The sequence below is a fragment of the Vigna radiata genome, chromosome 4 (assembly GCF_000741045.1).
Source record: "Vigna radiata var. radiata cultivar VC1973A chromosome 4, Vradiata_ver6, whole genome shotgun sequence".
NCBI classification, from domain to species: domain Eukaryota; kingdom Viridiplantae; phylum Streptophyta; class Magnoliopsida; order Fabales; family Fabaceae; genus Vigna; species Vigna radiata.
In genome coordinates, this window is record NC_028354.1 from 5,040,727 (window position 1) to 5,052,546 (window position 11,820).

Genomic DNA, 11,820 nt, shown 5'->3' on the forward strand with positions numbered 1-11,820 from the left:
AAATTTTACTCATACGTGTTTAATTAATTTTGAAAATAGGAAACTTAAATAATTATTTTAAGAAAAAATCAATAATAAATATTTTTTATAAAATTAAAATTAAATTTTAATAAAATAAAATTAGATAAAGTGGGTTGATGGGCCAACCCGACCTACCACGAATTTAATCCGCATGATTGGGTTTAAATGAGTTAGGTTGAAACTTGATCCGTAAGTATAATTTTTTCAAACTCAATCCGATCTGAACTCGGAATGAATCAGATTGAATAATAAGTATTTAGCTAACCTTAGAAAACACGAAAAGCAATCTAAAATGTTTAATTTTATCGATTAAAGTAATTTCTTTTTGTTAATAGTTTGAATTAGCAGTAAATGATATGATTAAGTAGTAATTTGTGGTTGTTGCTCACAAAGATGCTAACTTTTTTGTTGGTGAGTTTTCTTCCGTTGATTCAATAAAAGAGTTGAAAAGGAAAAAAAGTTTGGGATGGAAATGATATTTTTGTAGGAGCCAATGAAGTGACAGGTGGTGAATCTGAACACTATCTGTGTTCTTCTGGCTATGCATGTGAATTGAATGAACCCCAAAACAAAAGCAAGAAAATCTAAGAAGAGGGTGAAAGATGGCATGGGTGAGGGTTTCAGGGCCTCCTAGGGTTGAAGTAGCCATTGACATGGGCCATCCATTTCTCAATCTCACAGTTGATGCTTTCCTCAGGATCGGAACCGTAATTTTCTCGCCCTTTTCTCTTTCTTTTCTAAATTCGTTAATTAATTATTTTACTATTTATTTATTCTGTACTCCAGATCGCAGCCACGCGCGTAGGTGCTGAAGATACCTATCATATTATCCAAAAGAGTAAGTAAGCATTTCATATATTCATCACTCATCATCATCATCATCGCTTTTCTTCCGGAGCCTGAATAGGTAACTTTTTCATTGATATCTATAATCACGTTTTCAGTTTTTTCCTTTTTGAATTTGGGTTACGGTTATACACCTACGTGCAAGTATTTTACTTTGCGTCTTCCGTGGTGTCGCTTCAGTGTTCCTACTTCTTTAGTTTTGAATTATTATTGCTATTTTCGTCTGTGAAGGCCTTCGTCAGACTAATTCAACATGTCTGTTCCAGGGAATATCTCGAGTCATGATTTTGAGAAAACGGTAAGTTCACAATTTAACGCAGTGATTCATTATCAGTTCTTTTTTTTTTTTTGTGAAATTGATGTTTTCAAGTGTGTAGAGATTCAGTCCAATTTCACTGTGTAGATCAGTATACTCTTGTTGTCACTTTTTAACATAACCGACAATTGGATTCTCTTCTTCCTAACCTTTCAATCGTGCTATCAATCTTGTGCATCTGCTTTAAAAGTATAATGCTAGGACGACGGAAAATGATAACATGGGAAACCTATTCAATAGACATTTTCAATTCCTTGCTCACGAGGTGTTGGTTGTTTTGTTGCAGTTGAAGAAGATGTGTAAAGAAGGTGTATATTGGGGTAAGACTTGGGTTGCAAGGTCTATGTAACAGGGCATATTCATTTGGAAAAAGCAATTGTTCCATTTGATGTACTTTTTTTATGCTTACAGGAACTGTAGCTGGCCTTTATGTTGGAACCGGATATGGGGTAGAGAGGATCCGTGGCACTAGGGACTGGGTAATTCTCTCCAACATGATGACATGTAATTTGATTATAAAAGTCAGTGTGTTATAACAAGCAGCAGCATATTTGGCTCTAAATAAATCTAGTACTAAATTGGGTATTGTATTGGATTTAGAAAAATACCCATTTCGGTATAACTTGAGAGGCTGGAAACTTAGAATATATAGAGATTATGTTTAACTAAGCTTTTGAATAAAAACTTATGGGAAGTTTACACTAACTTATTATTAAGTTGTGGCAAAGAGTACCGTGGACTAGATCTCTGTGGTTTATGATGAACCAATTATATCTATCATCAGATTCATCTGATCTTCTTGCTTGCATCCATCCTATACCACCCGCACTGATTCTCTTCCCTATATCCCTTTCGCTCTCTTCCTCATAGACAGAAAACTTTTCAACTCACTTTTTCTGACGCCCAAACCCATCCTTTTCTTCAGAAAATCCATCAACCACAACTATGCAACCAACTTCTCTTTCAACCCTTTTCACTTTCCATCCTGACCTCTTTTCAACTTCTGCTATTCTCACAATATATTCTTTATTTTTACTTTCCAATTTTTGGGTTTCTTGTATGATTGATTAAATGGTTACATTTGTTGTGGCTGGATGCAAATAGTAAACAGCGACACAATACAAGAGACTACAGTGGCACCATAAGGAAACAGTAGACATTGCCATTGAAGGTGGAGAATAATCCATTTGGATGAACACAAATTAACTTAGTAGGAGAAAAGGGAAAAATTGCCGCCACCAGAAATTGCTTCTGGTAGCAAATGGTGGTCGAAAGAAGTGTTGGGAATGGAAGTGGCTGGTGAAGAAGTATAAAGACACAATCTAATGTTGGAAAGTAGGATATGTGTTAAGATTTTAAATGATGTAATGGTGTAGATAATCTTTAAAGATGCACGTTAGCCTTCACCATAAGTTTATTTACAAAAGTTCCCTCGCTTACTTTAGCTTTTCCAAAAGTTGATTTAGTTCATAATTATATATAATAATTAAGAAAATGAATTTGTGAAAATTGGGAGTCAAAGGAATTTTAACTTTTTGATTTAGGTGTGCAGTGCTCCATTGTTCAATTGCAATTTTATTTTTTACTTGAATTCTTACTAAAGCACTTTCCTTGTTTCCATGGACTTGGATTGGATGTACTGCAGAAGAATGCCATGATTGGGGGCGCAGTAACTGGGGCCGTGGTATCTGCAGTCAGTAACAACAAGAAAGACAAGATTGCAATAGATGCCATTACGGGGGCAGCAATTGCTACTGCTGCAGAGTTCATAAATTACCTTGAATGAATGAAAATTGATGCGTTACTAGTTTTCTTGCATGTTTTGGAAAGGGATAGCACATTTAGTCTCTCTTGTCATGTGTACCAGTTACTTCTAAGATATGTTATTTATTTACTCAGCTTTCAGTTAAACCTATGTTTTTATCTTATATTGGTCAATTACTTGTTCCGTATGGTAATAGCTCATCGTTGCAATTTAGTAAAGCTAACCTTGAGTATTCAGGCTGAAGAGGTTTAGGAATTTAGCCCTTTCGTACTGACCTGTGAATCAATTTCGCGTATGCGTTACTATATGGCTTCAAATTTTCAGTTCAAGTCAAACTAAGTTCCGTTAAAACTTGAGAAAAAAAATCCTGCGGAGGAAAGAAAGTTGAGAGATTTTCTTATGCATGATTGGGTAGCTCTCTATCATAGAATTCATAGGTCTCACAGAAAAAATATTTTATTGATTAATGTTGTCGTGTACACAAAAGCAGGGGTCATATATATTAGGATGGAGAAATTTTCTCACGAATGACGTAAGATAATTTTTATGTGCTTTGTTTGCTTATGAAAGGTAGTATATAACGTACTGCTTGTCACAAAAAACTCAAGTAGGAGCAGTACTAGAAACTTTTAAATCAGTGAGTAAATGACGAAGCCATTACAACTTACAACTCAGAGCTGCAAGAGCCCTATATTCAGCTTAAGAGAAAGACCAATATAGTGTGGTTTTGATACAGACCTAAACGCTATTGGGCTCAGTGAGCCCTTTACAGCACCAGTACATAAAACGTTTTCTTTTTAAAGATAGTTTCATTCTAAACTTTCGTAAACTGTATCATTCTATTTATATATTATTCATGTTAATTATTATCATTATTTGTTTATGTTTACTGTTATAATTTTCTGTTTTAATTTTTTTTATCTAACATTTTATTCAACTAGTTCTAGGTAATCACATCCTTTGAACATGACCCTTTTTATGGATACTGTATTGCTCTCAGGAACAAAAAATATTGATATGATTGGAATGTTAAGAGAAATCGTTAACTATGAGCCACAGAGGAACTCATGGCTTGAGGTAGACAATCAAGTAATGCTCTACCAGCATCCAAAGCTGTTCCACTATTTACATCTTTGCAGGTTGAAACCAATGGACATTTCAAGAATGGCACTTGCATGCCTTCATGAATTTTTGTTGTGGCCTTAGCTGTGGTTAACTGGGTTTCAACGCATCAGAAAAGACCCGATGTTCGTGTTGCTATCTGCATCTCATTGCAATCGCTGTTCCAGCACTGGCAGGCGTTTTACTGCATGGCCAATCCTCTAGAGCTTTCGGATATTTTGTTTAATATCAACATATTTTCATCCTTTGCAGATCAGGGATTATTCTCATGCTTGCTTCCATTTGCTGAATCAAATTGATGAAGTACAAAATGAAATGCATAAAGTGATGTTAAATGACAAAAGAAAAGTAACCTTGCCAGTAAAAAAAAGCCAATCGATAAATGAAATCCACGACTGTATTTTTCTCACTTCCATTTGCAGTTATTTCTCGACATTTTAGTTCTTTTCAGGATTTAAGAAATAACTAAAATTATGGAAATGCTTTATAATACAATTGAAGCATTGCTTAGAACTAGGGCACTTGGAATTCAGCTTTGATTTCAAGTTGCAGGAACAGCTAAATGGGCATAACAAAATTCAAGGCACTTATTCCAGAAGCAGCCCTTTGACAAAGATGGTGGACAACTTTATTTTACGACTTCTATTTTCATTCCATTAATTCATTCTGCAGATTTATATGATATTTAGTATGCAAAACAGGGCTTATCTATAATCATGAACCTGAAATTGTGACATGTCTTTCTTTCCAAATTCTACATCATCTAAATGTCCCTACAACTGACATAAAAATCTTGTCGATGAACTGTATAGTTAAATTATTCCGTCACTTTCCTTCTCAACAATGTCCCTAAATATAATTAAGAGTAATCAATATTGAAAAAAAGACACAAGTGTAGTTGAAATATTGAGAGTACTTATTTTATTGAATTTGTATTAGCTAAGTATTTCAAAATCAGCCTGTAAATCTTAAAAGACTATTTATTTTGGAACAGAGTATAATTTTCCTAATTGGATGTCACAATTTTATAAAATGAATATATGGCACATTTTTAAATAAGAACATGGCAGAAATAGAGTTGAATAGATTGTCACAGTAAAAACCACGTTGTACTATGAGATTATAGAAAAGCTAAAACTAATTTCTGACCTTCTCAGATAGATAAGTATATACCTAATAGGCTACGAGGCCAATAAATGGAGATGCAGATGCCAGACTTAGGAAGCTTCATAACCCACAAAATCCTCACAAGCAATTTTTGTGGATTGTTGGCACCTTGAATTCAAATCCACCGTACTGGCAGCAACTTCTCAAACCTAAAAGCATAAACCATAAGTCACAAAAATAAAATGCAGAAGGCAACATTCAGTGTGGTATTTCAATAGGAAATATTTTATAACTACGTGTACACCAGAAAAATGTGTATACTAAAGAAGTAACTACAGCTGAATGTTTAGAGGATATATATGAGATGGTCAATCAATCACTTTTAAATGTGAGTTAAATGAAAATCACTACTTACAGAAAAGGAAAAAGGAAATAAGAAAATTGAGAGAGAACATAAAATTTTGTAAGTATTTGAAAAAAAGAAAGGTCGTTTGAACCAAAATATATCACCTACCTAAGCCGAAATGCTAAAATGGCAAAAGAATTCCGAAGAAACTCATGAAAGAACTTCATGCTCAGCATCAAATAGGTCAACACAGTCAGTCATCAACAGTACACAATAATTTGGAAGTTATCAAGGGTTGAGATTTACTCATGCAATTAGTTGATTGATTAGGAAAATATCACTACTATAAATAAAAGCCTCTTGGAATCTTTCAATATCCTTTTCATATCAATTAGTATGATGAGTTATTTCTTTGGAACACCCCTTTAGTTCTTGAACTATATAATGTTTGGCCTCATCAATTGGATGTGATTTGCATCTCTTCTCAGAATTCTGATACTTTGGATGGATTATAACTTAGCTTCAGATTTAAAAGATGATAATAGATTTGCAAAAGAAAAAAAAATGCAATGCATCAAAAAAATGTATGCCCCAAAGGAAAATGAGTAAATATATAAATCAAACTGAAAAAAAATATTTGTTGGCTCATAACTTCTCTACATCCACTAATACAATATAAAAGAAATCCAGTAATTAGATGATAGTGAGATAGAAAATGCTAGTGTTATCCCACTCATCCATATTGCAAGACTTTTGGATGGGTGTTCTTTCCATTGAGATAGCAAATCCAGTTGATTTTTTGGCTACCTCCTTGGCTTGCTCACTGAGGGATGCTTGCCTGCGCTAGACAGTCCCACTATATGGCCGAGATATAGAGCCGGCATGATTACACTAAGAGCAATGAAACATAATTTGACAAAGTACTTCGAAAATTAAATTAATTCAGATGAAAGCATAATGTTATATAATTATTATCCTTTTTTTTTATTTGGAATGGATCAATGCCCAATAAATTATCATGTTATCTCCAATAAAACACCCAGTTGTGCTAAATTCACCCCAATTGTAATCTTCTATTCTTGAAAGCCACTATTAACAATCAGTAAGTAGATGGAAAAACTTGTGATGGAGGTTGTGGTTGGTTGAGAGGAGGTTCTGGCTTGAGAGGGTCTGTATCATGGACAGTAGAGAATGGAGGCAAGGACCATTCAGCAGAAATAGGTTATAAAGGAATTAGAGCACGAGAGGCCAGAGTTCAGTACTCACCTGCAACACCACTAGCAGAGGCCAGCAGCTATGGAGATTTAACTCAAACAAAAGGAGAAATAGTTAGATGTCAAACAAATCAAAGTTGTAAAACGATGGAGAAACATAAGCAATAAGAAAAAAGGCCAGTAATATGCTCTATCGTATGATTAATAGATTTGGATAATAAATGAGCCTACTCGATCTCACTATTTATCAAATCTACAGATTATGGTCATCTTTACATTATCAGTTGTAAAAGGCAAACAAATGGTACAGGCTTCGTAATATCTCTTGCCTCTTATTGACTCTTTGTCCCGCAATTGATACATATGTAGCAGACAAAAAGAAAACAAAATACAGATAACTTATTGAAAGTTGTCATCCAAAATCAAGTTCGAAATTGTTCAGCAATTTTTAAAAGACTGTAGGTTTCAGCATCTGGTCTAGCTCCCCCAAGAATCATTCTTTTCAAAAGATTTGGATCATAAATCTTAGCTTTTACATAAGCCTTAATCAAGGTATTATATACAAAAGTATATCTACAATACTTTGCTTTATGAAATTCTTCAAACAATCTCTCAACATTTCCCACATCACCTTTTTCAGCCAAAACCTCAACAATTGAAAGAGTGGTCTCCAACCACGGGGTTGAATTTCTAACCCTCTTGCTAATTGTCAAACGCAAACCCAAGTCTAAAGTCTTTAAAGCTTGCTCTGACATACCAGATCTTAAGCACCCCAGAGCAAGTTGACGATAAGTTATGGCATTTGGTTTACACCCACTCGTCTTCATAATTTTGTACAATCTAGCTGCTTTGTCAACAAATCCATGGTTGCAGTATACAGAGATCATTGAATTGAATTGCTCTACAGATTTCAATCCTTTGGTTGATTTCATTTCTAACCAAATTTCTTCAGCTCTGTTTAACTGTCCAATCCTGCCAAATGCTTCAATGGCTAGCATGTAACTTTTAGATCTAACAGAAGGAAGTTCTTGAATGATGGTCCAAATTCTTTCCACCTCTTTTTGGCTCCCTAGATACCCATACAAAATAAGTAGGACATCCAATGTTGACCAGTTATTCCCTGTAATAGACTTCTCCACAGCTTCCACATATGCTTCAGTTGCAGTATATAATCTGGCCACTGCATGAGCAATAGCCAAAATGCAGTAAGATATTTCATTCGGTTCAATCTGTGCTTCTTTCATTCGACAGAAGACCTTCAACAAATTCTCGAGATTATGTTCACTGGCCTCTATTTTCATCAAAATATTGTAGGTGGACACATGTGGGGGAACTTTATCAGCCTTCATTTGGGTGAGCAACTTGGGTATCATCTTCTTGCGCCCTGGCGAGGAATGAAGAATTATGAGACGGTTGAAAACCAAGTGCGAAATGGGAAACCTCAATTCCCTCATTCTCTTCATGTACTCAAGTGAAAGCCTTATGACACCCTTATCCAAGCACGCAATCACTAGATTGTTGTAGAGCAACTCATTGTGAAACTCAACCGGAATTCGGGAGAAAAGCTTCTCACCATGTGAAATCCCATGAAGCTTAATTGTAAACTCAACAAGATAAGAGTAATCCAGTTCCCTAGGTCTATAGGGTCTTTCCCTGATTACCCATTCCATCACCTATCCATCAACACAAAAACGGTAAAACCTTCAGTATATCTACTCTATCAAGTTTTCCATTTTACAACATTTAAAAAAGAAAAATCCAAACTTAAACTTAAATAGTCACATTCACTATTGAGGACCAAACTATTACTACATATATAACTGACCTGAAGGGCGCGTTTGTTCTTGTTCAGCTTCCTGAGCCGGTTAATGGAGTGAAAGACGTCACCGCCGTGAACGGGGAAGCCATCTCTCATCCAACTGCGGAAAGCAGAGCCAACGGGTTCTCCTTTGGGGAGTCTCTCGATTCTCCGAGACAGGGAATCCTGGTTTTGTGTCGCTTGAGCACAGAACAGTTTCAAGGTAAGAGTACAACAAGGTGTTTGACGTATTAACTGAACCGACCACTCTCGTGCAAAGAAGCCTGTCACACTCCGCATGCTTTTGCTTATCATCGTAACTCCGAATAGTCACACAATGCTGCACCACTTTGGTGCTACAACTCCTTCAAAATTGTAAGCTACTTCAAATTTACAAAGCATAAGGCATGGGCATAATGTATGCCAGAAAAACAACAAAAGAACTCTCAATGTTTTTAATGAATATGCTAAAAGAGATATCTATTTATAAATTAAAAAATTACTTATACAAATAATGTTTTTTTTTTTCAATTTTAAACAATTTATATGTGTGATTTTTTTTTAAAAAAAATTATATTTTTACTTTTAAACATCTCGTGTAAGTAACTACTTAAATAGACAGTTTTATCAAGTTTAGAACTCTAGACTCAGATGTGCAAATGAAATGACTACTTTAGCTTTCAAACAATTTCAGTTTTTTGAATCCAACAAAAGATGATTATGGCCGCCACATATTTACACTTGAATATTAAATTCTATGATATTTTCTATTGTAGCTTAATTTATTATATGTGATTTCTAATTACCTTAACATTATCAACAATGCATAAGTAAACTTGAAATGATTACCTCCTTAAAAATATTTTATTTAATTTCTCATTTTCATATTAATATAAAGAAGCTTAAATTGGAATGAAGAAAATTCTTATCTTTCTTAAAGTTAACATTAAAACTGTCAAAACCTAATTTGATTTGAAAATTACACCAAACTCCTTTAAATGCTGCTTTCATTTTATTTTAACTTGGAAAAGAGGGAAACTATGAATAATTTTTGTAAAAGTAATAAATGTTAGTGCTTACAAATAATATGAAATAAAATAAGGAGGTGTGACTGAAACCAATTATTCTATTGAAAATGATGGATAAATTTTATGGACTTTATTTAACAAAATTTGTTGATTGATTAACAACATCATCCATGGTTTAGAGGAATCCTAACCAATGCTTGATTATAATTGTTTAGAGGAAAGATCAACACCTATACCTACAAATATACAGAAATGAAAAGTACAAGCATAAATCCTAGAACACATGCATGATTCAAAATACACAATTGTTTTATGGTCTGACATTTTACTTAAATGCCTTAAATTTGTAAACAATCAGGGCCATGTTAGTTTGTCTAAATATACATTAATGCAACTCTCATATGAGAGTCGAATACATGTAGAAAAACTCAAGTAAATAATTTTCTCGACCATAATAAACATTATCACTTGTACTCACTCGTTAAAATTTAATTATGTTTTTATCTACGAGCTCTACCACTATTTCAACATTATCTCTAAAGTCTTTAACTACTAAAGACCACCTAAACCTAGAAATATGATATTTGACATAACTAAACATATTGAATCCTATTTAAATATATATCATATAATTGATTATAGGATAGATATTAAGTAATCAAATCGTATCATTATTTATTAAAAATATATCTTAAATAATTCAATCCAAATTCAAAGAGATTTAAAACTACAAATTAATTTTATATAGGTATTAAGCATCATAAAAATTTTTGTAATTCAATTTTTTCTTTTCTTGAACAAACTCGATATATATTGTTTTTTAGAGTCACTGTACATTGTCTTCTTTTAAGACCAAGTGTAAGAAGAAAAATTAATAAACATATTTTTTAAGATCTTAATTTGAAGGTGATATGATCAAGTCTTTTAAATAAATTGACATGTGACTTATATAAATTTATTGACTTATGCACTTATCTTTTCTATTATGTCTATTCCAATATAGAGCTAATTTAGAATTACTTGTTGTAATGTATCCTACTCTCAAGTCAAATCACTATAGTGAGGAGAGTATAGTAAACACATGCAAAACAATCTGCACCGTATCACATGCATCATGCATGGAAGATTGTATTTGTATTAGACAATGTCTCATAGTTTTACAAATACAAACTGTCTTCAGTTTTGGCTTTTATGGCTAAATTCAGCTCAATCAGACAAATTCTGCTTATAAAGGAAGAACTGCTCAGACAAGGATTGCATTGGTAATATCTCTAATTGACATGATATTTGAACACATATATGCATATAGAAAATAACAGTACAACTTAGAAGTTGGCATGAATCCAAAATTAAACCAGAGCTCTATCATGCGATGGCATTTTTCAGGATTATAACTAAGACCCTAGAGCTATATGCAAGAACATTACGTTTGAGCAAAGGTTCCAGGAATACAGTGTCTAGCACTAAGAAAGAAATTGTTTAACAGTAAAACAATAAAGGTAATTTAAATTCAAGGCTGAGAAAGATAACTATGGAAGACTAGTTCTGCCATAGCCAGCAGAAAATATTCCACAAGCAACTATACTGAGAATAAAAAAGAATTACCAAAACTTTAGCTCTGGTAATTGACTTGGTTTTGGAATCAATAACATAAATCTCTTCAAAATCCAGCACAAACTCGGGATCACCCAACCTCCAATTTTTGTAGTGTTTTGTTAAGTTCACTGAGGGAGACATTTTAGCCAAAAACAAGAGTGACATTTCAGTTAGTAACTATATTAATTTATTTTTTCTAATGCTTGGACTTGTTGATGTAAATTTAGAATCAATTTTCCTAGACTATGATACCTAATCAAGAAACAACTACCATCTTCAAGGAGAGGGAAAAAAGTCTTAACATAATGAAAACCAGATCAGAGTTTCCACAGATTCTAGCAGGCAGATATTTATGCATAAAAGTAGGAATGACTTTTTCACGGAGGCATAAAGATGAATAGAACAAGATTTACCAGCCTCATTAGTTCTATCCTGGTCAACCATCTAATATTCCTAAAGAAAGGATGTTACGCGCGCGCGCGCACAGACACACACATATATATAGGGGTTTGTTAACACGCGTACGCCTGTTTTTCAGTTGGTATGTTTTAACAATGTGTACTGGATTATAGTAGACAAAAGTACCCTCATTTATCATGGATTCAAGTTTTAAGGTCAAGGATATTTAAATAATTTTCATTCTCAAAACTAAAAAAAAAAA

The 11,820-nt window shown here is 33.6% G+C and overlaps 2 protein-coding genes across 8 annotated transcripts in view; one reads left to right on the forward strand and one right to left on the reverse strand.

Annotated features, from left to right (window-relative positions):
* Positions 1–474: 474 nt before the first annotated feature.
* On the forward strand, positions 475–3,191 carry LOC106758160 (outer envelope pore protein 16, chloroplastic). Its single transcript, XM_014641097.2, has 6 exons — positions 475–728; positions 808–859; positions 1,134–1,165; positions 1,470–1,503; positions 1,595–1,662; positions 2,829–3,191. Exons 1-6 carry the CDS (start codon positions 624–626, stop codon positions 2,967–2,969), a joined length of 432 nt encoding a protein of 143 aa, XP_014496583.1. The 5' UTR covers positions 475–623; the 3' UTR covers positions 2,970–3,191.
* An 847-nt stretch (positions 3,192–4,038) lies between these two features.
* Positions 4,039–11,820, reverse strand: part of LOC106758787 (pentatricopeptide repeat-containing protein At1g07590, mitochondrial) — a 9,657-nt gene continuing 1,875 nt past the window's right edge. Inside the window, exons 3-6 of one of the 7 annotated variants that reach the window (XM_022779634.1) lie at positions 8,563–8,900; positions 7,495–8,410; positions 5,244–5,386; positions 4,039–4,355 (exon numbers count right to left, since the gene is read on the reverse strand). In XM_022779634.1, the coding sequence (XP_022635355.1) occupies positions 5,316–5,386; positions 7,495–8,410; positions 8,563–8,850 (1,275 nt within the window). In that variant the 5' untranslated portion in view covers positions 8,851–8,900 and the 3' untranslated portion in view covers positions 4,039–4,355; positions 5,244–5,315. Of the gene's footprint in view, positions 4,356–5,243; positions 5,387–5,639; positions 6,818–6,848; positions 8,411–8,562; positions 8,916–11,168; positions 11,288–11,820 lie in introns of those variants that run through there. The other 6 variants (XM_022779636.1, XM_022779635.1, XM_022779631.1 and 3 more) reach the window with 6 other exon arrangements.

Excerpts from the sequence above, each read along its gene's own strand:
- LOC106758160 (XM_014641097.2), top strand. The coding sequence starts at position 624 with ATGGCATGGGTGAGGGTTTCAGGGCCTCCTAGGGTTGAAGTAGCCATT. Across the intron at positions 729-807 it reads CTTTCCTCAGGATCGGAACC|ATCGCAGCCACGCGCGTAGG; the intron begins GTAATTTTCTCG and ends TCTGTACTCCAG. Across the intron at positions 1,166-1,469 it reads GTCATGATTTTGAGAAAACG|TTGAAGAAGATGTGTAAAGA; the intron begins GTAAGTTCACAA and ends GTTTTGTTGCAG.